The 26,399-nt window shown below is 37.9% G+C and overlaps 1 protein-coding gene across 2 annotated transcripts in view; it reads right to left on the minus strand.

Moving 5' to 3' along the window:
- Window positions 1–1,365: 1,365 nt before the first annotated feature.
- Window positions 1,366–26,399, minus strand: part of LOC307098053 (pre-mRNA-splicing factor 18) — a 37,208-nt gene continuing 12,174 nt past the window's right edge. For both annotated transcript variants that reach the window (XM_079768467.1, XM_079768468.1), the window contains 9 exons: window positions 25,363–25,440; window positions 22,590–22,694; window positions 20,437–20,550; window positions 15,352–15,498; window positions 13,935–14,003; window positions 12,396–12,536; window positions 12,197–12,268; window positions 9,097–9,252; window positions 1,366–1,950 (listed from right to left, as the gene is read on the minus strand). In XM_079768467.1, coding sequence (XP_079624593.1) covers window positions 1,870–1,950; window positions 9,097–9,252; window positions 12,197–12,268; window positions 12,396–12,536; window positions 13,935–14,003; window positions 15,352–15,498; window positions 20,437–20,550; window positions 22,590–22,694; window positions 25,363–25,440 — 963 coding nt within the window. In that variant the 3' untranslated portion in view covers window positions 1,366–1,869. The remainder of the gene's footprint in view (window positions 1,951–9,096; window positions 9,253–12,196; window positions 12,269–12,395; window positions 12,537–13,934; window positions 14,004–15,351; window positions 15,499–20,436; window positions 20,551–22,589; window positions 22,695–25,362; window positions 25,441–26,399) is intronic.

Raw genomic sequence — 26,399 nt, forward strand, 5'->3', positions numbered from 1 at the left:
TAATTTGATTCATTCACACTGAACAGCTATTGTTGTGTTGACTGTTGTCTTTTTTTACTTGACAACCTAAGAAAAGAGATCAGTGCTCTAACTAGTCAGGTATTGCATGTTTTAAAAGTTCTTGCAGCACACCAGTGTGCTGAGGCTAGATTGTTGAAAAATCCCTGGTCTAGATTGTCTTATTTTAGGAAAGTCTAAGAAACAGAGTCCAGAATGGGAAGTGGGGTGGGTTGGGGGATGAGGAACCTGATTCAATCTAGCACAGTAGGCCTCGGCCACCATCCATGCAAGTAGCCAGCAGAAACAATCAAGCCCAGGCACGGACCACAAGTAGCCAAAACCAGCTTTCAAGCCTTCCCCAGAGGGGCCAGAGTAAGTGGCTGTGAAGCTACATCCACTTACCTACTCAGCTGACTCTAGCTCCCACCTCTTCTGTTCTTGTAAGCACAGAGCTGGCTGACAGTGGGAGCACCATAGAGCCTGCATATAGTAAATGTGCAAAGTTTCTTCTACCATAGCTGCTGCTAACACCACCACTGTTACATTATGTGAACACACACTGCCCTTAACCACAGGGTTCATGACAGCTACTTTGGCTTCACTCTAATGATAAGGACTAACGTTGACTGAGGTCTTATTTGCCAGGCAGTGTACCAAGCATTTTTTTTTTTTTTACTTACAACACAACAACGATGCCAAGAGGCATGGACTACTATTACTAACTACTCCTTACCGATAAGGAAACTGAGACTCAGGTTGTTACTCACTCAGTCATTCAGTCAGGTGGAGAGCTGAAATTTGAAGCTAGAAGTTCTGAGTTCAGACAGAGCCCCACTCTTACCACTATCTGGTACGGCCTCTCCACCTGGCCTGCTAACATTTTATTACCAACTTTCCTCTATTAACGGAGCCCTCTCAACTCCCCAGGCACAGTGATTCATCACAATTCTCTGGGTATGACACTCTAAGATTCAGAGGTTCTCATTTGTTGAAATCAGACCCAGGACCTACTGTGTCAGGGAGTGAGAATGATGGCACCCTTCTGCTGCTCAGAGGGAGAGAGCTAGGAATGGCAGTCCACCCCAGGTCTCATGAGGATGAAACTTACAGGTAGCCCTGTTCTAGGAAGAACCAGAAGCATCAAAATGTCCCCATTCTTGGCTGGCTTGACAATCCATTTTCCCACCTTGACCTCTATGCACTGTGGTTTACTTTGAACTTCTGTGGGTATATCTTTGATTTTCAAATTTCTATTTCCTGTTAATTCTATCTGTTCCAAGAGATGACAAATATGAAATTTACATTCATTAGAAGATAAAAGCAAGCTTTGAAATGCAAGAAAAATAACATCTGAGTAAACAGTCATAACATTTACATTCAAGTTCTATTGCAAGAAACATTTAAGGACTATAAGTTTCATTAAACGGTTCCATATTTTTGTTGAAATATATAAAAATATTTTCTAAAAATATGACATAAAAGACAATGTAAAATTCATATTATACAGAAACATTTAAGTTCATCCTCAAATGTTCCTTTTTAATAATCTAACTGCAACTTTCAGGTCTAGAGGGAAAGAGTCATTTTAAACCTCCTTCTGTGACCACTGTTTACACATTTAAACTATGGGGAAGAGTCTATTAGAACTTAGCTTTTCAACTATTTAAAATAAAAGCAAGACACAAATCAGGATGCAGTCAGATGTGATATGAGAGCCAAGACAGTTCTTAAAACCACGAGTTGCATTAGGTAGAAACCAGAGTCTAGAAACTCCAGTTTTCTTCTTCCGTCATTCCTATTGGTAATTCCAGAAGTCCATATCATGCTCCCTTAAGTTTCTTATTGTTATCTTCACGTTATACACAGATCTCACAGTGCATTATACTCCACACATTTTGATGGATCTGTAGGAAAGTGCTTCTGGCAAATCGTCATTAACCTCTTCAATCCCTAAGAAAATAAAGGTTGGTTATGATACAGTTAAACTTTTCTTAATTGTCCTTTACTCACTCCTGTTTACCAATATCCCCATTAAAATGTGGCAGTGTGGCTCGGTTGGTTGAGCATCTCTCCAAGCACTGAATGGTTGCTGGTTCGATCCCGAGTCAGGGCACATACCCAGATTGTGTGTTCGATCCCCAGTCAGGGTATGGGAGGCAACCAATTGATGTTTCTCTTAAACATCGTTGTCTGCCTCTCTCTCTCTCTTCCCATACTCCTCCCTTTAAAAACAATTTTAAAAAATAATATTTAAAAACAGAATTAATCAAAATAATTTTTAATAAATAAAATAAAATATAGCAGTCCCCAGCAATTACCACTCAGATGTATAATTAGAGAGATGTTTATTCATGTATGTATACCCAGAGATATGTACAAGATGGTCATAGCAGGATTGTTCACAATAATAGCAAAAGAACCGGAAATAACCCAAATGTCCATCATAGGAGAATAGATGAAAAAGTATGCTCACAAATGGAACATTTTACAGCAGTCAAAATGAATTAACTAGACATACATGAAACAGCTCAGCCCTTCTCCACCAGGTTCCAGTAGAGAATTAAGCCCCACTGCCTGGCATAAAGCATCCATTGTACGTAATGAGACAGCTCCTTTCCTGTGTTATCTAAAGGGTGCTACATATGTACCATCTTTAAAAAACATAATAGGCATGCCCAGCTGGTGGGGCTTAGTGGTTGAGCATCAACCCATGAACCAAGAGATTGCTGGTTTGATTCCCAGTCAGGACACGTGCCCAAGTTTCAGGCTCAATCTCCAGTAGGAGACATGCAGGAGGTAGCCAATCAATTATGTTTCTATCACTCTGTGCTTCTCCCTTCCTCTCTCTCTAAGATCAATAAAAACATTTTAAAAGAAAATAGGCAGTCAAATCATCATCTGTGTTTGTGGTCCAGATGGGGAATTCTGGTTGAAAACAACTGATGGACGTAAGTCTTAGAAATAATACTGAATGTAAACAGCAAGTGGCACCCTAGCCGGTTTGGCTCAATTGATAGAGCATCGGCCTGCGGATTAAAGGGTCCCAGGTTCGATTCCGGACAAGGGCACATCCCTGGGTTGCAGGTTCGATCCCCAGTGTGGGGCATGCCAGAGGCAGCTGATCAATGACTCTCATCATTGATGTTTCTATCTCTCCCTCTCCCTTCCTCTCTGAAATCAATTAAAAAAATACTTTAAAAAAAACACACAACAGCAAGTGGCAAAGGCTGCATACAATATAATAGCATTTTAATAAAACTCAAAAACAAGAAAAAATAATATATTGCTTTATAACATGGCAGGATTATTTTTGAAAAAGCAAGACAAGCCAGGCTGGTGTGACTCAGTGGTTAAGTGTAGACCTATGAACCAGGAGGCCATAGTTCCATTCCCGGTCAGGACACATGCCTGGGTTGCAGGCTCAATTCCCAGTAGGGAATGTGCAGAAGGCAGCCAATCAATGATTCTCATCATTGATGTTTCTCTCTCTCTCTCTCTCTCTCTCCTTCTCCCTTCCTCTCCATAATCAATAAAAATATATAAAAAAAGAAAAAGCAAACATAAATTCAAGATAATGGTTACTTCTGGAGTACAGAAGGAAAATACAGATCCATGAACATCAAAATGCTCTATTTCTTAAACTAGGCCTTTATTTACTTATTTCTTTATTTTTAAAATCCCCACGCAAGGACATGCTTAGAGAGAGGAAAGGGAAGGGGAGGGAAACAGAGAAAGAGATACATCAGTTGGTTGCCTTCTGTACACACCCTGACCAGGGATCAAACCCACAACCTAGGTATGTTCCCTGAACGGGATTCGACCTTTCGGTGCACAGGACTATGCTCAACCAACTGAGCTGAGCCACTCCAGCAGGGCAAGGCCTTTAGATAAGTTTTGTTTACTTTTAACTTACATAATACATTTAATAGTGTAAAAACTGAGTACAACATTCCCAATGTGGTCTGGCCAATCTTGCAGAATTCAGTACTATGCTACTGCACGGCCTTTGTTCTATACCTTTGGCATCTGTGTTATCATGGCCTTCAGTTCTTTTTAGACAACTACAATACACACCACAAATTCCCATGACCTCACAAATTTCCAGTGCTTTCTATTTCTTCTGCAATTAGGCCAGTTATTCTCTAGTCTATAACTTTATAGTGATAATTATACCTGATGACAAGCACCGTCATTCTTAAAATTCATTCAGTCTCTTGCAACTCATCCTTCAGTCTGTGATCTTTTAAAACCCTTAGTTGGCATTCCATTTTCAGTTATTCCTCTTAACTTTCTCATCTACCAGTTCTAAGTCATGCAAATTAGAATAGTTCTGGGAAGACTTCTGCAACCAGCAATGAATCCTATTAACTATTTTATCTACCAGCCTCCAAATGTTCTTATTTGCAAGGAGAACCACTGTCAAATGTCTTACTGAAATCTATGTATCTACAGCAATATTGATTAGTCACTAAAAAAAAATAACATCTACCAAGGACAGCAGCACTTAATTTTAATTACCTTCAATGCCATTTTTGGCACAAATTATTTTAAGGTTTCTCAGTTTAGTTCACAAAAATTAAAATCACCCAATTTCTATCACAATAACAAGACTAATGAAATCCATAGGTTGACTATGTTCAGGCCTATATTAGATATTGAATAGCCTGATACTTATTTAGTATTATCCCCAAATTAATTTTCTGTTCTTAAAAGAAGAAAGAGCTTCATGACCTAGTAGAAAAGCAGAGTATCTATCTATATATATAAAAGCCTAAGTGAATGTTAAGACCGGTTGACTGGTTGCTATGACGCACACTGACCAGAGGGCACACGCTCAATGCAGGAGCCACCCCCTGGTGGTCAGTGTGCTCCCACAGCCAACCTCCCATGGCCGTCCAACCTCCCGTGGTCCCTACCCCCCAGCCGACCAGCCCCAGTTGTCCCTGATCAGGGTGGCCAGCCAACCTCCCGCAGTCCCTCCCTACTGCCGACCAACCTCCCATGGTCCCTCCCCCTGGTCTGGGCAAGGCGGCCCCAATAGGCTCGCTCCAATGGCCGGCCAGGCTGAGGGATCCCACCTGTGCACAAATTCATACACCAGGCCTCTAGTCTATATATATAAAAGCCTAAGCGACCGTCCAACCAGTAGCTATGATGCGCAATGACCACCAGGGGGCAGATGCTCAATGCAGGAGCTGCCCAGCTGCGGTGACATGGCAGCTGTGGTTCTCGGGTGATGCACCCGTAATGAGAGGAGGGAGCCCAATTCCAGGGTGCATCACCCGAGAACTGCGCTCTCGTATTCCGGGGCCCCTCGGGGAATGTTGGAGAGCTGGTTTTGGCCCGATCCCCGCAGGCCAGACCGAGGGACCCCACCGGTGCACAAATCCGTGCACCGGGCCTCTAGTGTGGCTATAACTTCACAACCCAGCACCAGAAGAGCATATCTGGAATCTAAGGAGGAAAGGTAAAAGAAACACCTTGAAATCATTTTTAAAAATGCTAATATATGTGAATAACAGGTACCTGAAACATCATCCAACATTTAGAACTCTTAATTACTCTGTAATTACCTAAGTATTCAAACAACTCTTAAGCTCAAAATAATAAAACAAATCATAACAAAAATTCCTGAAAAATCTCTTTGGTCCCATAGTAAGGAGATAACACAAATATAAATTATTTCTATGTATTGTTCTGTAGAGTATTCATTCAACTGCAAATATTCAGTGAGCACCCACCATAAGACTCTGGGGGTATAATAGTGAACTATATTCTTAACTTGTGGAACCAACACTAAATTATTATGTATAATAATGTAACATAAGCTATCATTAGGCTTTACAGTGGCCATATCATATTACTAATTTTATATTTATAGCCCCTAAATTCCCCAATTTTTCCTCTTATACAATGCTCCTATCATATATATGCTTGAGAAACGAGGTTATTGGATCCAAATTTATTTATGCAATCTGTCCTTTTCTTCAGTCTGTCAAGAATTTTTACGACGACAATTTCTTTTCTACCTTAGCACACACCTTATCCCTTTTAGCTTCTTGCTGTCTACAAATCTGATAAATATACCTCTCTGTATAATTATCTGAATCAGTCATTAAAATGTTGACCGGGACAGTACTGAGGTCACTAAGAACTAATGGTGTATGTAACTAGCATGCACCAAAGTAGACATGGCTTCCCTCACTTAACAAGCTATGAGTCATCTGACTATATTGTCTGTCATGTCTATATATGTCCACAAAAATATCATTTGGTTTAGGTCAAACACATTCCCAAAGTTCAGATATAGTATGTTTGCCATTTTCCCTAACCATGTTGGGGACAAAAAGAATTTTTTTTAATGAGAAGGTAGTAGTTAAAATGGATGAACAAGTAAGTGGGTAATGGTCACTTAACATTTGAGATCTTGCTCTCCATCATATGTCATCAGTTTGGCTCAAATAAACAAATAAGTAAATAAATACTAGGTATACTTTTTAAAAAACAGTTTCTGGGGATGTACCATTATTTAAAAAAGAAATGCTCTTTAATTAAGACAATTTATCTAATTATATGAACTCTTACACTATTGCTCTGACCAGTGTATAGCTGAACAAACTAAGCAAATTTAATCATTGGAATTGTTTTCTATTGGTAAAGCCCAAAACCTTTTTTTCCTAACTAAAAGCTTTATGCCTTTAATTCAGTCACTGGTGGTAATTTGAATAAATGAAAATGTCCTAAAATTTTCATAAGTATATTTGAACCCTACAAATTCTACAGTTTACATCAGGAAATAAGATTGAAATCATTTTTTTAAAAAATATAATTTTATAGATTTCAGAGAGGAAGGAAGAGGGAGAGCGAGATAGAAACATCAATGATGACAGAGAATGATTGATCAGCTGTCTCCTGCACACCCACTACTGAGGATCAAGCCTGCAACCCAGGCATGTGCCATTGACTGGAATCAAACCCAGGACCCTTTAGTCAGCAGGCCTACACTCTATTCACTGAGCCAAAAAAGCTTTTAAAATGCTAATATATGTGAACTAGAGGCCCAGTGCACGAAATTCGTGCACAGGTGTGTGTGTCCCTCAGCCCAGCCTGCATGCACCCTCTCCAATCTGGGACATCCCTCTCACAATCCAGGACTGCTGGCTCCCAACTGCTCGCCTGCCTGCCTTCCTGATTGCCCCTAACTACTTCTGCCTGCCAGCCTGATCACCCCATAACCACTCACCTGCGAGCCTGATTGATGCCTAACTGCTTCCCTGCCAGCCTGTTTGCCCCTAACTGCCCTCCCCTGCAGGCCTGGTCACCCCTAACTGCCCTCCCCTGCAGGCTTGACCACCCCTAACTGCCCTCCCTTGCAGGCCTGGTCCCTCCCAACTGCCCTCCCCTGCTGGCCTGATTGCCGACAACTGCCCTCCCTTGCAGACGTGGTTCCTCCCAACGGCCCTCCCTTGCTGGCCATCTTGTGGCAGCCATCTTGTGTCCACATGGGGGCAGTCATCTTTGACCACATGGGGGCAGCCATCTTGTGTGTTGGAGTGACGGTCAATTTGCATATTATTCTTTTCTTAGATAGGATAGAGGCCTGGTGCATGGATGGGGGCTGGCTGGTTTGCCCTGAAGGGTGTCCCAGATCAGGGTTGGGGTTCCCTTGGGGCATGGGGCGGCCTGGGTGAGGGGCCTGTGGTGGTTTGCAGGCTGGCCACACCCCCTGGCCACCCAAGCAGAGGCCCTTGTATCTGGCATTTATTTATCTTCTTTAATTGAAACTTTGTAGCCTTCAGAGGAGCCAAGCCTCTTGCTCGCTCGTGGCCGCAGCCATTTTTGTTGGGATTTATTTATCTTCTATAATTGAAACTTTGTAGCCTTAGGTGGAGTTCAGGGCCGGCCAGGGCAGGTGGAAAGCTTGGCTTCCTCCATTGCCGGGGAAACCCAAGCCTCCTGCTCTCTCTGTGGCCGCAGCCATCTTGGTTGGGTTAATTTGCATGCTCACTCCTGATTGGCTGGTGGGCGTGGCTGGTGGGTGTAGCAGAGGTATGGTCAATTTGCATATTATTCTTTTATTAGATAGGATAAGACCTAACACAAATGAACATTTATCACTTGGAATTAAAATACAAACAAAAAAGATAATCCATTAATATGATAATAATTGTTCTCTGGCACAAATTTGAAAGCACTTTATGCATTTTAAGTGAATTTTAAATTTTAAGTAAACTTTCAGAATATCATCTTCAAGTTTTAGAATTAACATCCAGCAAAAGCCATTACACAGATACAACCTGGGATTCTTGACAACCTGGCAAATGCTAAGAATAGAGTTGATTTTTCCCACTACAAAGAAAAACTGAACCAGTTAACAATGCACATGAGTTCATGTGAGGTATATACAACTAAGAAAATAAACTATAAACACTTTAAAGTTATTTGTGTAGGGAAGTATTGTTGTTATATGTTACTTAAAAATTATGTTCATTAAAGCCAAATTTATACTATTCAGACCCTTTATCCTAGTAGATGTTAAATCTACCTTAAAAATATCAAGATTGCAAAATACTCTAAATTTACTGCTCATCACTAAACTTCTAAAGCAAACTGCAATAGTCTTATTTCAATGCTAAGGTAACTAAAAGCATAACCCTGTACCCTGTATGCATCATATATGAAACTTTGAAAGTTTTTATTTTATTCAGTAAAGATGTTTTAATCACAAGTATTTATAAGACATGAACTTAAGCCCTGGCTGGTTTGGCTCAGTGGATGGAGCATCGGCCTGCGGACTGAAGGGTCCCGGGTTCAATTCCAGTCAAGGACACATGCCCGGGTTTCGGGTTCAATCACCAGTCCAGGGCGTGCAAGAGGCAGCGGATCAATGATTCTCTCTTATCATTGATGTTTCTATCTCTCTTCCTCTCATTTCCTCTCTAAAATCAATAAAAATATTTTTAAAAAAAGAAATGAACTTAAATCCTATCATGCTATATCCTATTTGCTATAATTCCTCTGCTCTCAAAATATACAGTTTTGGAATTAGAGAATGTTAACCTCCAGAGAAATGTCCTTTCCATCCAAACTGCTTACCTGAATATATTTCCGCTGTGTTTCATCATTTAAAACATGTGCAACATGCTTGGAGAAAATCTTTTCCCTACCCGTTCTGGCATGGATACCAACCATAGTGACACCAATGGGCCAAGGGGCATTTCCAATGGCCATCTGAAGATAAGCATCATTAGCCTAGAAAGAAAAATTAAGAAGAGATCAGAAAAGCAGAAATAATGCATTGGTCCAAATTTTTATTTCAAGTACTTCACAATTCTTGATGCTGTAATTTTCATCCATTTCTTAAGCATGTTGAAAATATTACCATCCTCCTTATTCAAACAAAATAAATTAAAATATGGAATAACTGACTGTCCTGCCCAGGCCACAAATGTCCATGGAAAAACAGAAACCAAAGCTAATCTTGCGAGTAAAAAGACAAACATTCCTCTGCAGCCTCTGTGCACTGACAGTTGATGCATTTCAGACCTGGAATTATCAGGTCGGTAATTTGATGGACTGACAGAAACTCTAGTGTGGATCTCCTTTCAACCTAGTCTTCTCCCCGCGTGGTCACACAGAAGACAGAGGCTGACTAGTTTTCCATAATCCAACCTGAAACCATGTCCACTCCCTGAACAGCAGTCAGACCTCTGAGAGCAGTGGGAGCTCTGCACGCTGGGACTGTTATACGGGGTATGAGGCCCACGGCAGATGTATAAACAGAGATTAAACACTGGCCCAGGAGTCAAATAGCTAAAGGATGAGATTGGCCCTCCAAACCTCCCACCTGGCAAGAACCTTAAAATAAAAGCTACAAAATATAAAGACAGAAACCAATGAAGACAAATGGCTACTTTTCTAAACCAAGCCTGGCGATTTGTGAAGAGGGAAAAGAAGAAAGCAGTTAAATTCTAAAAGACTCTGAGGGTCTCAGAGAAGCCTACATAGCCAGGCCTCAAAGAGATTTTAATTTAAAAACATCAAACACCTATGTGTTTGATATTCGCTGTTGATTTTTTTAAAAATCAGGTACTACAAATAGATTAACTGAAAGATCATTTCTACCCTAAAGATAAATTTGAATTTGCTCTTTTCAAATTTTTTTACTTTTTTCGCCCAGTCTCAGTCCGAACACACTCCATCATCTGGTTTCCAGAACTCAGATTGCGCAGTGGTCTTGTCATCATTGACCAGGGCTAAGAGTTACAGCAGAAGAGGTCTCCCTAAGTCTCCCTCATCTCTAGCTTAACGGGTTGCTCATTTCTCTGTCCCGCTCCCCGGTTCGCCTGACCTGTTATAATCCTCTTAGGCTCTGGGCAAGCGTCGCTGCCAATTATATAAGGGGCCCAGTTATATAAGGAAAATACTGTGGGTTCATCTGGGGGCTGCATTGGGGACCTGGGGACACCCCTGCCCTACGACCCTCGCTGCAGCATCCCCATACCAACCTCCTGCTCCCACTTTGCGACCCCTGCCACCCACTATTGGCCTAACTTCTCAATTTTTTTAAAGCTTAATTTTAAAAAGGCGTACACACATTTTTAACACTGATTCCCATGTATGTTAATTTTAATACTTGATATTAATTGAAAATTTCCAATATTTAGTTTCCCTAAATTTCCAAAGAAAACTGCCAAATAGGTTATTTCTTGGTTCTTTCTGTAGTTTACACAAAATAAACTTGCACTTGATTCTCATATGTGAGAATGAGAAATGTAACAAGAGGAAAGGCAAGTGATCTAAACTCTTTCTGCAGTGATGTGACCTCACCATCCGTTCCAATGCAGTCCTTAGTAAGCAGCATGCAATTAACAGAAACTACCCAAGAATAAACTTTATAGCCATAAAACAAAAACATTTTCTTTGATGAAACTAACTGGCTCTCCTATAGAGGGAATAAAAACAATACCTTAGGTTTATTAGCATGAGGCTCTGATCAAGGAGACCACCCAATCACCCAGGAAGGCCAGCGGTCCCTTCTCAGAAATAAGCAATGTCGTTCCCACATTTCTGTCAGGGCCTGTCTCCTGTTCTGGAGCTGTCACTCTAACTGCACTGAAATTCTTACCTGCTACTCGCTTTACTGGTGCACTAGGCCCTTCTCTTCTTGGTCCCCTCCACCAGCTGACAGCCTTCCACTCTCTCCTTTCTAAACTCTGCCCCAGCAGCACTTGGACACCAGAGCTCTTCCCCCTGCCACCTCCTCCCAGAGCCCATCCAGGAGGAAAGACACTGAAACAAGGGGAAAGTCTTCCCCTCCAGGGGTCTGCTACTGCTGCAGTCCTGAAACGGAGGAGATGAGCGCTAGGAGCCTGACTTGGAACATTTCTTCTCATAGAAGGGTGGTCAAATTCCACTGTATCATCAACACTTCAGCTATATTACGAATTAAGTCGATATTTATAGCTACATAGCATTGTTTCTATGGGAAAATTTGTTCCAAGCTATAACCAACAATCTACAAGTTTCTAAATTCTGTCCCATTCATGAAATGTACCTTGCCCACATCCAGTACATGATCTTAAGAATTTTTACACCTATTTTAAAAATGACAAAAAAATACAGTGTGGTCTGAAAGTTTAACATTGAATGCCCCACAATAAAGCTCACAATACATAAGAAAATAAAAGGTTTTTGTTTTTGGTAGGTTTTGTTGTTAATCCTCACCCGAGGCTATTTTTCCATTGATATTTTAGAGAGACTCAAAGGGAGGGGTGAGGGGAGGGAGGGAGGGAGGGAGGGAGGGAGGGAGGGAGGGAGGGAGAGAGGGAGAGAGGGAGAGGGGGAGAGAGGGAGAGGGGGAGAGAGAGAGAGAGAGAGAGAGAGAGAGAGAGAGAGAGAGACATCGATTAGTTACCTCCTGCACGTGCCAGGACCAGGGCTGGGGAACAAACCTACAGTGGAGATATGTACCCTTGACTGGGAATCGAACCCGAGACCCTTCGTTGTGCGGGCCAATACTCTACCACTGAGCCACACTGACCAGGGCAAAAGATTTTTGTTTTTTAACTACTAATTCATTTTACATTTCTTCTTCAGTTTCCTATGTAAAACTCTCCCACACTAAATGAAATATAATGTACACAACGTAGATAGACAAATAACCATACTTCCAATGCACAGCATGATAATGTACCTTCACATATTCTCTCTGTAACATGAATTTAATAATATCTGTTATGGATTCTTTAATATCAGCAGGAAGATTCTGGAAAAGAAAAAAAAACATAATTAAATTTGGAAGCTACTCTGTAGTTACAGACTGCATTTATTCTAATTTTATATTTTCTATTTTTAAAAATCAGTTAATAAAAGCATTTTTTGAGAAAGCTTACCCTTTTCCGTAACTTTCTGAAAAGGGGTCTGAGATAGGACTCAGTCTGTTTCTGAGTAGCACTGTTCAGTTTACCCTGCACACTGCGCTTCACATAATCTTCTCTGGCATTCAATTCTTTAGCCCAAACACCAAGAAGAAACTAATGAAAGAATGGGTAAAATTAGACTACAATGCCATCCAGTTGTTGAACAAGTTTACAGTTCCCTAACACAAAAAAACAGTTAACTGTCATCCTTAGAATAAATTTCTCAACTGATTATAATACCATCCACTAATATGTAATGAATGAACTATACCTGCTTATTCTGTCATATGTTTTGAAGAAGCGCTTTTGGCAATTCATAAACTTTCCTATTCTCTATATATTCCTAGCTCAAAGATAATCCATTTTCCCCTAAAAATATTACCTGAGTAACTATCTGATGGAAATAAACTTTTATTTGCATTTTTATTACATAAAGTTTACCTAGATCATCAGCCATATTACCATATGTGCTGTGATATTTAATGAATCCCCCAAGTGTGTTGTTGTAGTATTTGGACTTTCTCCTTTTACAGTAGAGGCAATAATTCAATTAAAAATTCCCACTAAAGTGCCTAACTAAAAGAGCAGGAAAGAAATAAAAGGAACAGAAATAAAAGAAACTATGACCCATACCCTCCCCTGTCCCACCCCGGAAAACTACCGCAAGCAATGCCCCTTGGGTTTACCTATATACAGAGCACCCTTCTAGAGGCAGTTAAACAGTGAAGGCTGAGGAGAACATACTCCCCTAGTGGCAATCCCTGTGTAATCCTATATAAGGACAGGCTGTCACTCTCAGAGAAAATTTAGTTCATATTACCCTGTCCCCATGCCCTATCTGGCTCCCTATGATTTCCTCAATCAATGCAGAATCTTGATGACTAATATGTTGTCTTTAAATTGTAAATGCAAGTAAAAGCATATCTTGCATTTAAATATCATGGCCTGAACACAAATAATTTATGACTAAATGCTGAAATGAACCTGGGATTTGCACACACTCTACCTAAAATATTAAAGACAGAAATGCTGAGAAGATGGAATGAGCATATCATAGGAAGAATAAATAGCTATATGTAGAAATGAGAAATGAAATCCCTAAAAGGTTACTGATGTGTTTGCTTTTATCACTACCAATGTCTTCTTACCTCCTTCCTTTTGTTACTGTCATCCCCTCTCATAAAAGGTTCTAGAACTCTACCCTCACTACACTCCTTCCTAGAGAGCTGTAAAAAATGTAGAACTGCCCAAACATCTTGTTCATCCCACGGCTGTAATTCTTTTCTTTGTGTTTACGTTAATAAGTCAGTTTTTTTTTAAACTGCCAAGAGGAAAGAAATATACTGTCTTTGATTAACCTCTATATCCAAGTACATAGCAATATCATAAACAATGTACATGCCAGAAATGTTTATTGAGATTTCCTTTCCCAGACTTTAACTCTTAACAATCCAAAAACAAAAATATTTAACTAACCAAAATGTCCTCCTTTCTTAGCTTAAAAGTACATACCTTAAGGAATTTGGTTATGATGTCCATGTCTTTATGATCATCACCTTTTCCTAAAGATTCTCCCAATGCCTGAAGAAAAATAATGCTCCTGCTCATTAGTAAAGAGCAACAAATGAATATATGTTATCAACACCAGTCTAAATATGGCTTTTTATTACACAGACTGTCCAATTTCTACTTAAAAACCTAATGGAATTTCTAAATAAAAATTTAAAAAAAAACACTAATTTGCCACTTAAATTTTGAAAGCATGTTCTCTTTTATGAATCAAAAGACTGAAGAAGGGGTAAGGGGAGTGACTGCTAATGCATATGAGATTTCTTTTCAGGGCAACAAAATTGTTCTAAAATTAGATTGTGATAATTGTACCATTCCATGAATATATTAAAAACCACTGAACTGTACACTTTAAAATGGTAAATTGTGTGAGATGCAAATTTCTCAATAAAACTGTTAAAAGGAAGAAAAAACAACACACTCAGAACTGGTTGCTCACATCAGTTATTCCAATAAAATTTAGAGTTCATAGATAGGTGCTGTGGTGGTGGTTGGGAGAGTACAATTAAAAGGACATCCTCCTCAACTATGACATCAGCATGTGCAAGAGCAAGGAATGAAAGGGGAAAAAAAACACTTCACACTTTATTAAGTATTAAGAGCTTTAAACTAAGCCATAGTTTGTTGAGGTATATATTTAAATAATATAACACTGCTCTTTAATTATGATTACATATATCACTCCACATTCAACACACTGACAAAAATCAGAAAACAAAAGATTGCCCAGTGTTGACAGGGATTAGGAACGTGTGACACACCCTACTGGTAGGGTACAGACTAATACAGCCATCTAGAGAGCAACTTAGCATTACTTAGACAAGTTAATTGTACATAAACCCAGCAATCCCACTTTTGAGTCCATAGGGGTGATGTACAAGATTATTCTTCACAAAGCTGGGATCTGGGAGCAATCTAGTTGTCCATATTATGAGGGAACACAAGTAAAAGGCAGTGAATACCACAAGATGTAAAGTATTAGCAGTTAACAGCAAAGGTTTAGACATACATAAGGCATCAAGGATGGATTTTAAAAACAGTTCAAAGTGTGAAAAGGAAAAAGCAGAAAGAAGAATTTTACAGTACAATACCATTTATGGAAATAAAAAACACATGCTCACAAAACACTACTAATTATAAAAGACTAACAACAAATAAAATAATGCACATCAAACATATTCGAATGACTACTTTTAACGGCAGAAAGTAGGGAAATGTGAGTAGAGAATAAGAAAAAAGAGACTGAATGAATGAAAGCATGATAGTATGCTCTGAACAGAGTAATCTGATGAACTCAACCATTTGTTGCAGGGAATGAAAGGTATAACGGGAGATGAGGTAAGGTGGATGTAGAAATTACCTCTAACTCTTCAATTGTGGTGTTTTCTTCATGAACTTTCAAGTCATTCTGTGTGTCTTCCTCTCCAGGTTCTTGACCACCCACAAGTTCATTGAGGTATTGCTGATCAATCTTATCCAAAGCTGCTTTCAGATCATTCCTCAATCCCTGAGAAAGGTGAAAAATTATACCTAGTTTGAAATTTCAGCGATCTTTCACTTGATTTTTCACTAATACTAAGTATAATTTATCTCAGATTACCAGTCAAGAGGGCAGAGTAGGTAAACACTGTACTTGCCTCCTCCCGTGACCATATCAAAATTACAATTTAAATGGTACAACAACCATTACTGAGAACCACCTGAAGGCTACTATTAACTCCAAAACCTTCGAAATGTCAACAGTATAAAACTAGTGTCTCCTCTATATCATAGGCTAGCAACTACATTTCTAACACCAGCAAATTCCACATTCTATTAACACCCAGTTTGTGACTATTTAATAAAAATGAAAGCCTTAAACCCTGGCTGTTGTCACTCAGTGGTTAGAGCGTTGGCCCGAGCACCGAAGGGTCGTGGGTGCAATTCCCGGTCTAGGGCACATATCTGGGTTGCAGGCTCAATTCCCAGCCCCAGTCAGGGTATGTGCAGGAGACAACCAATTGATGTCTCTCTCTCACATTGATGTTTCTCTTTCTCTCCCTCTCCCTCCTTCCCTTTCACTCTCTAAAAATCAATGGAAAAAATATCCAGGGGTGAGGATTAACAAAACAAAAACAAACAAAAAAGAAAGAAAAAACGCTTTAATCTGGACCCTTAACTTACACCATATACAAAAATTAACTCAAAAGGGATCAAAAACCTAAATCCAAGAGCTAAAACTATAAAATGCTTAGAAAACATAGAGGGAAAGCTTCATGACATTGGATTTGGAAATGATTGCTTATATACAACAGCAAAAGCGCAAGCAACAACTACAACAAAAAATAGAAAAGTTAAAAAGTTTTATGCATCAAAGACACTATCAATAGAATGAAATGATAACCCAAGGAAAGGGAGTAAATATTTGCAAATCATATATCTGATAAGGATTGATATCCAGAACACACAGAAACTCCTACAATTTAAAAACAGAAAACAACCAACAGGATTAAAAATGGGCAAAGGACTTGAATAGAACAAGACATGCAAATGGCCCATAAGCAAATGAAAAGATGCTCAACATCACCAATAAGTAGAGACCACAATGAAATATCACTTCACACCCATTAAGATGGCTATTATAAAAACAAACAAAAAACACAGAAAATAACAAGTGGTGGCTAGGTGTGGGAACCATGCCAGGTCCCCAGATAGTCAAGGCCGGTGGGAGCACAGAGGCCTTGTTATTAATACGCCAGAATAGCCAAAGGCCAATCTGAGCATAATCCTAAATGGGATGTTCAAGGACTCTGAGCCTGGGAATCCTATTCAGACCAAGATACCCTGAGCAGCTGCAAGGCCATAGCACTCCAATGGTACACTGTGCCCTTCAGTAGCCAATGTGATTGATGTAACTATTGGCACAAAGCCTTCTTTGTCTAAATAGTATAAAAGTAGGTTACTGACCAGCTAGTAGGCTGGAGTATGGAGAGAGAGCAGCTAGGCTGGAGTGTGTGAAGAAGTCTGCTAGAGAAAGCAGCTGGGCAGGAGAGACAGGAGAAGCTGCTGAGCCAGAGAGCTCAGGTACCACTATGATGTGAGGCGGTGAGTCTAGGAGGCAGCGTGTGGCTGCTCAGATAATAGCTGTGGTTACAGAAACTGATGCTACTTTATGGGAGATCTACCAGCTGGTGTTCGGCTGCCTGCCTAAATGGACTTTCCTGTGAGGACTGTTCTTGTCTGATGGCTACTGGCTTCTGCAATCGAGACTCATTCTTATATACCCACAACCTCTCATGGCTTCTCCGTCTAAGACCGCCTGGCATTCAAGGAGGTTCAGCCCTAGGCAGGGGGGCTCAGACCCAACACCTGTATCTACTGAGCAGAGGATAAAGGAGGAATTTGGACTAAGTTCCCAACAGTTAGTACAGTGGTAAGGGTTCAAGTAGGAACCAGCCCTGGCATAGTCGAATGGGAGAATTTAGAAGACTGTATGGACTCAAAGCCACTCAGAGCACCAGAGCTTGTGCCAGGCTCTAGCACTGCTCTGACACTAGCATATAAATAAATGGGACACTTTGCACTGCTGGAAATGTAAAATGGTGGAGCTGCTGTGGGAAACTGTTGGCTATACCTCAGAAAGTTAAACATACCCACACCAAGATACATTATAATTAAAATGTCTAAAAATAAACACAAGGAGAGATCTTAAAAGGAGCAAGAGGGGAAAAAAAACTTGTTATATACAATGAAACATGCATAAGACAATCAGCAGATTTTTCAGCAGGAACTTTGCAGGCCAAAAGGCAGTGGCACAATATGTTCAAAGTACTGAAAGAAAAAATTTCCAACCAAGAATACTCTGCCTGGCAAAATTATACTTCAGAATTGAAAGGAAGATAAAGAGTTTTCCAAACAAGCAAAAATTAAAGGAGTTCATCTCCACTGAACTGGCCTTAAAAGAAATTGTTAAAGGGATTTTTCAAACTGAAAAGAAAGGGAGCTAATTAATAAGAAAACAAAATGAAAGTATAAATCTCATTGGTAAAGGTACATACAGAGTAGGTAGTGAATTAATCATGTACAAAGCTAGTATGAAGGTTAAGACAAAAGCAATAAAAATAATTATAATTACAGTAATTAGTTTAGGGATACACAAGATAAAAAGATGTAAAATGTGACATCAAAAACATAAAACATGGGCTGGGTGAAGTAAAAATGTAGAACTTAAGAACTTGTTCAAACTTGTTCTTACCAACTTAAAACAGACTGTTCCAGCCCTAGCCGGTTTGGCTCAGCGGATAGAGTGTCAGCCCGTGGACTGAAGAGTCCTGGGTTCCTTTCCTGTCAAGGGCACATAACTTGGTTGCAGGCTTGATCTCTGGCCCTGGTTGGGCTTGTGTGGGAGGCAACTAATCAATTTGTCTTTCTCATATCGATGTTTCTTTCCTTCTGTCTCTCTCCCTACATACAATGGAATATGTTTTAGCCTTTTTTTTAAAAAGGGAAATTCTTCCCTGGCCAATTGCTCAGTGGTTAGAACACTGGCCCACAGATGGAAGGGTTGTGGGTTTGATTCCTGGTCAAGGGCATGTACCTGGATTGTGGGTTTGCTCCCCAGCCCCAGTCGGGGCGTGTGCAGGAGGCAATGAATCAATGTGTCTCTCTCGAACATCAATGTTGTTTTTTTTTCTCTCTGTCTCCACCTTCCTCCCTTCTACTCTATTTCAATGGGAAAAAAAAAAATCCTCGGGTGAGGATTTTAAAAAAAGGAAATTCTGACACATGCTACAACATGGATGAACCTTAAAGGTTTTATGTTAAGGTAGAAGACTGGTCCAGTAGAGCCTTCAGATGACCTTAACCACTCACCTAACTGCAATCTCATGCAAGATCCTGAGACAAACACTGCCCAGCTTAGCCCAATCAAACCACAGAACTGTGGGAGATAATAATAAATTATCTTAAGTTACTAGGTTTCAGGAGGATTTGTGACAGTCATAGATGACTGAAAAGATTTTATAATAATAAATTGTTTTAAGCTACTAAGTTTTTGGTGGTTTGTTACATAGCCATAAATAACTACACCTGTTTCTTTTTTTTTTTTACACCTGTTTCTAAGTAATTGATAGAGCAAGTAGATAAGTTAATAAAGCTTCAGAATCTCTGAACAACACTATTGTAAATGACATTTATCCCAAAGCATAAAAAAGAAAATAAAAGACTCTTTTCAAAAGCCCATGGAATATTAACCAAAAGAGACCATATGCTGAGCCATAAAACAATATCAGAACTCTAAATGTAAAAGCTAAAACTGTTAAGCTTTAAAAAAAAACACACACAAAAAAAACAGAAGACTATTTCTTCAAGACCTTGGGACAGGCAGAGGTTTCTTAAGTAAAATACCAAAAACAATAACCATAAAACCAAAAGCTGATAAAGTGGACTTCACCAAAATTTAAAACTCCCCCACAAAAGAAACGAATAAGAGAACAGGTAAACCGTAGACTAGGACAAAATAGTCACAAAATATATATCTATATCTCACAAAGGACTTATATCCAGAATAAATGAAGAACTTCTACAATTCAAAAATAAAAAGACAACCTAAATAAAACATGAACAAAAACTTTTAATACACACTGCACAGAGAAAAATATAGCCTATAGAAGTCCATGAAAAGATGCTCATAATCTTTAGTTACTAGGGAAATGTGAAAACAACCACAATGAGATACTACTACACATACAAGAAAATTGTTAAAATTTAAAAGACTAACAATAAAAATGCTGATGGCATTTGGAAATATTTGGCATTTCTTATAAAGTTAAGCATACATTTACTCTTACTATCAGCAATTCCACTTCTCCATATTAATCCAAGAGAAATAACATAGGTTCAAAAAAGGTTTGTATAAGAATGTTCAGAGCAGTTTCATTCATTACAGCCCAATGTTGAAAACATATTAGGGTATATTCATAAGACTGAATACCATCAGCAATGAAAAGGAACAAACTACTGATAGCCGCAATAACACGGATGAATCTAAAAAACGTTATGCCGATCAAAAGAAGCCAGACACTATAACTTCATCTATAAGAAATAACAGAACAAGCAAAATTAATCCATGGTGATAGAATTTTAAAAAGTGGTTGCCCATGAGTAGAAAAGACGGAATAGGGGATTGGCCAAGAAGGGGCCCCGGAGAACTTCCTTGGGTGATGAAAATGTTCTGTATCTTCACAAGGTTGGTGGTTACAAACTTGGATGTATTTGTCAAAATGCACTGAACATACATAAAGTAGGTACTTTAAAAAAAATTTTGTTTAACTTATATTCACCAGCAGTCACCTGGCAACTTTTTCATTTTTTCCTCTAATAATGCAATTGGTCAGACATCAGACTCCACACTATTCTAGTTTATGTGGTACAGTGATATTCTTCTAGCTTTGGTCTGACTTCTTACCTTGTTAACTTCTGGTGTCAGGATCTCTATTTTTCTTAAACGCTGAAAAGCATCATAATCAGTTTCTCCAAATAGTCTGATTGGTTCTCCTCTTTCTCTTAATCTTCTGATAACCTATTTTTTTAAATCAAAAGATAGTAGTAATTCCTTGTTATTAGTAATAGCAATTCCTATTTTAGGTGACCAAACACTTATTTTGAAATGCCAGTTGGAAAAGTTATGTTTATTTTTTCTTTAATTTTCCATGAAAAAATATACTGAGTCATTGTCACACCTTAAACAGTCCTAATGGGTTATGTTTTTTGGTTGGTTCAGTAAAGTAAGAATTCGTATAATCGAATACATAAAAAAAAAATATTAAGATGGTAGCAAGTGATAATATTCATATAGAGAAGGAAAATAAAGGTTGGAGTCAGTTGATAACTCAGCTGATGACCACAGCCAATGTCAGCATTGCAATACTACTTTTAAACCAAACACTGTCCCTTAGGAGAGAAAGTGGGTATGATCAGGATGGGGCACATGCGGGGCTATTGAGGGGCTGATAATACTATTCTATTTCTTGACTTAGATGATAGTTATACAGGTGTTTAATAATTATCCATTATATTAAACACATGTGTTTTATACACTATATACATGCTATAGTTAATAAAAAGGAGAAACAAAAATTATAATTAATAAGTTTATCCAAATAAAAAATAAATACCAAGAACTTTACCTAGGAACACACTTAGAAACCACTGGTAGGGCTCCCAATGGATTAACTGAAGCTTGATATTAAAAAGAAACTTAAGAGGTCATCTATTGCTTTCTCTAATCAATGCAGAATTAACCCCCCAAAACAACTGTCAGGTCACTGTCTGACAAATGACAGGAATCACATCTCTTCATGAAATAGCCCACCCCATTTCTGGATACGTTTTGCTTCTCAAAATAAACTAAAATCTACCCCCCTTAAACTTCTACCCATTTATCTTAGCTCTACTTTATGGAACCACAGAGAATACTCAATTCCTTTTCAAAATTAGAGCTGTGGTCAATAAACTCTTTTAAAAGTATTTAGGCTAATTATTCAAAATACCTTCCTCTAATTTTCACATGACAGCTTCCAGAGTTAGCCATCCTTTTCTCTGAAAGTTTCATTTTGTTCAAAGTTCACTTTTGTTTTGTACCTTCTGAATAGTCTGAATTCTTTATATCACATAAATATCCTTAAAAAATATTTTTAAAGAAAATGATCATTGATCTTGACTAGGGTATGGGCAAACACTACAGGTGGGAGTATAAACTGGTATAACTGGGACAGAGCACTCTGGTAATATGTATCAAAGTCTTAGAAATGTACATATACTCCAGATATCACACTTCCAGAAGGTTTTCCAAAGGAAATAATCATACATTATATGCATGCAATCATGTTTATAGAAGGATATCCCTCTTAGTATGTTTCATAAGAGGGAAATGCTGAAGTAATCTAAATGACCATAAATAAAGAACTGGCTTTAAAAATATGGGAAAGTATATGGTCATAAAAAATTATACATATATATATTTTGGCCTAGAAAGATATATTTAAAGAAAGTAAGTTATAAAATAGTACATTAGTTAAAATAATTTAAGTATAAATATTTAGAATATATACATTTAAAACAGTGTTTAGCCCTAACCAGTTTGGCTCAGTGGGTAGAGCACCAGCCTGTGGATTGAAGGGTCCCAGGTTCGATTCCGGCCAAGGGCACATGCCCGGGTGGTAGACTCGATCCCCCCCAGTCCACAGCAGGGGGTGTGCGAGGCAGCTAATCAATGATTCTCTCTCATCGTTGATGTTTCTGTCTCTCCCTCTCCCTTCCTCTCTGAAATCAATTAAAATATATTTTTTTAAAAGTGTTTAGTTTTTAAAGTTTAGAATGATAGATACTTTAAAAAGTTTAACATAATAGTATCAAGAAAAGCAGAGGTAATTTACTAGTAGAACTCCATGAAGAAAACTGGCTAGCTGCACAGTAACTGAGTTCAGTAAGTCATTTTATATGGGAAATAATGACAAAAAAATATTGGTAGAACTAAAGATAAATGTAAATGTTGTACAGTTTTTTGGTGTGTGTGTGTGTGTGTGTTTTGTTTTTATGAAACTCTATATAGAAACTTACCTCTTGCCTAGAAAGGGTCATTGGTAATTTTTCCTCTGCCAGTTCAAGTTCTAATACTGGATTCGATGAAGTTAATGGTGTCTGGTCATCCTCTTTTGGCTGTATCTATATTAACAGAAAAAAAAAAAAATTCAGCTTTTAAAATATAGTTAATATTTATCATTCTTTTAGATTAGCTGTTCAAGACAGTTAAACATGTTTTAAATATTGAAGGTCTTCTAAATGTCCCTCCGAGGAAAGAGCTCATAATAAATATCCAGCTTTTAAGAGTTTACTAGTATCAAACTTGTCAATTTCAGAGACAGCACACATAGAAAGCATGCACATTGGAGACAGCATTCTTGCTACAGAAAAGTGACATTAAGTGTAAAACAGCTGAAACTTAGACTCACTTTCTCCTTCGACTCTAAAGAATTTCCTTTTTTTTTCCCCCCCCGAAAAACAATCAACCTGCTTCACCTCTGTGAGAAAATCATCCTACAGGGCTGCCTGATTCTTGCCCTGGGTTTAAAATGAAAGTCAAAAGGCAGGAACTGCTTTCTAACAAACCCGTGAAGCCTCAAGAGCCAGCTTTTTCCTACCCTACTTTCTGAAAGGTATTATTCCAAGTGCACAGAAATCACTGTTGGACATGTAGAAAAATTGCCAATGCTACACAGAACTTTTCCACAAAACTGAACTACAAACCTTGTGAGAAAATGAAAAACAGCACCTCTCTACTCATACCACACAAAGAAAAGAGTGAACATTCTTGTTGACATGAACCTGCAGGGAAAAAAATCTCTTCATATATTTTCTTGAGTCTGCCGCCCAAGTCATAGTTTGGGAAAATTGAGTTCAGCAATTTATAAGCCCCATTGTGTGGTCTGTAAAAAGATATTGAAACATGGTTTCCCAACTGACCATAAGACAAATCTAAAATGCCAAAAGAAGATAAAAAACACACACAAAAGAAGATCAACTTTAAGGAAAAATTCATTCAACTAAGAAAGTCTAAATGGTTAAAATTAAATTATATAACTTATGATTCTATAGTTTATGATTAACAGTTAAGTTTATCAGTATTAGGATTGTAACAGAAAATTGAGATAAAAACTAAACTTTCATATTTTCACAAACCAAATCAGCATCAAGCCTTAAAAAAATGGGAACTGGTTTCTATAAAGGAATGAAAGTAATACATGCAATATTTTCATTATTACCAAGAAGGAAATACTAAAAATGTTTAAGAAAGACTCTGTGCTTTCTTTTTAAGCATAAAAACGGGTCATTTCTCAAAAAATCTTGGGATGAAAAGTAGTTTTAATTAAAGAATGGCAGCTGGACTCAACATTACAAGCAGTACTTTACAGTAATTATTTTGCTTCAGTGCTTTCCTCTATGTATGCAAGGAAGTACCGCACCATCACTGAAGCAACCTAAGCAAAGCAAAACTGCCACCAATGTTTTAAATTCTTTTCCTACCTTATCAAAAAGTTGAAAGGTTGAAATTTATGGATCTTGGAAAACAACAAGTCAGCAGACTATACCCAGGGTAAGTAATTCTTATTCAAAATCAAACTGGAGTTAGACATAGTTAGGGCAAGCAAAAGATGAGAATTCTTTCTGAATATGTATCCAATGGTTACAACACAAAACATTATTTTAATTTCCTAAATTAGAAGCAAATTAAATCAATATATTCATGGAAAATATCAAAATACCAATATAAATTTTCATATTTTAGAAACCTATCAGAAATATAACTACATTTTTAAAACTTGCCCTCTCCCAACACTACAAAATAAAACCAAATGCACATACATACCATTTGCATTATTCATGCGTCCCTCTAGAAATGCTATGCCAGATAAATTAATTTCCAGAACTTTTAACATGACATGCACAAGAGTATTCTTTTATATTGGTGTTTCACAAGCAAAAAGTTGATTTCAAACTTATGATTTAGCAAAAGAGAGCCTTCTGAAATTTGGTTTAAAAATTATTAAACTAGATATAGTCTTTTAAAAATAATTTAAACATAACTTCACTCATAACCTTTAACCCCTCCCAATAAAAAAACCCCAATGTTATTCAACTAGGTAATCTCAAAGATAATTTCAGTCATGCTTCTAAAATGTACAGTCTTCCAGACAACTCATTTGTTTTGAACAAATATTTCAATATTACATTTTCTATCTAATAGACTGAGCAGTGTTTGAAATGTATTTCCTTATTACACAAAAGCATATAAACGTTATACGGCAATATACTTCAGGCAGAGGTGCTTCGGACAAAAGGAATTATTAACAATGTAAATGTAAAAACTGGTTTAAAATATTCATGAGAAAGCAGGGAAAATACCACTGCTAATACCATTGTTATTGAATGAATAAAATGTTTTTAGCCCTTTAAAAATGGACTTTTATTGGGAGAGGTGGAGTGAGGGAGTGGTGAGGAGATGAAAATGAGGCAGTATCAGATCCAGGACTTAATTTAAAAAAAAAAAAAAGGAAAGAAAATCAAGCTTTGATCTCAAGCCACTTCATGCTGTCCACAGAAGGCCAAACCATTCCAAGCCAAAAGTCATGCATGTATTTTTCTGAATTCAAGATAAAAAAATAAAGAAAAACAAAAACAAAAATTCATACCTCTCCAGATGGCTTCTCATTTATAGGCTAATGTATAACATTGATAAATTGAACAGAGATCAATAATTTTGTCACTTTAACAACAGCTGTATAAATTTAAAATCAGAAATAAGACAATGTAACATAAAAGCAGGGATTCATACCTTGTAGCCACATCTTTCGTAATATGCTTCCTCTTCTTTTTTTGTAAGTTCACTACGCTTGAAATATTTTTTATTTTCCTATCGAAGAAGAAGTGAGTTAATAATATACCCTTGCATAAAATTTAATGTTCCCTAATCAACAACCTGAAAACACTCTTCAGTTTTTCAAGAAATGGTAAAGGTTTTTGGTTGCATAGAAATTACATTGATTTTCTGAACACACCACCTGTCCTCAACCTCTAGTCTAAATTTGAAGTACATATTTTTCTTGCAGTATCATTTTAACAGGCATATCCAATAGCAAAGAGAAGAAAATAATAATCTTTCCCAAATGTTCACACTTTTGATTTAACTTCCCAATATTTGAGTTCAGTGATAATCTCTACAAATGTATTTATTATGAACCACATAAAATAGAATGGTTTAATTTTTTCTATCAGAAGTAATCAAACAGAAATTATGGTATCTATAGCTAACATCTTACATCTCATTACCAAGAGAACTCCAAGAGTGTGTCCAAATTCTTTTCATCATCTAAAAATCCTACTGTATCAATTAACTGTATTTTATTAAGTCTTAAAATTGAATTAACCAACTCTTAAAATAATCTAGGCATTTTAAAGGCATTTGTTTAAAGGCATTTGTTTTCATATGATTTGATGTCAAAAGAGACAAGCTCTAAATCTATTATAATGGTGAAAAAAAAATTAGTTCTTTCTATACTAGTACTATATATAAAACTATCCTTGTTGTTAAATCTACAGTCACTAATTTGGAGGCTTGTTACTATCTACAGCTCTTATTCCACTGATGACTTGGCTCAAAGATGTTGCCTTGCCTTGGTCAGTGTGGCTCAGTTGGTTGAGTGCTGTCCCATGCAACACAGGAGGGCGGGTTCGATTCCCGGTCAGGGCACATCCCCAGGTTGCAGGTTTGAACCCCGGTTAGGAGGCAGCCAATCGATGTTTCTCTCTCACATTGATGTTTCTCTCTCTTCCTCCCTCTCTAAAATCAATAAAAACGTTTTTTTAAAAGCT

Source organism: Cnephaeus nilssonii (genome assembly GCF_951640355.1).
Source record: "Cnephaeus nilssonii genome assembly, chromosome: 1".
Lineage (NCBI taxonomy): Eukaryota > Metazoa > Chordata > Mammalia > Chiroptera > Vespertilionidae > Cnephaeus > Cnephaeus nilssonii.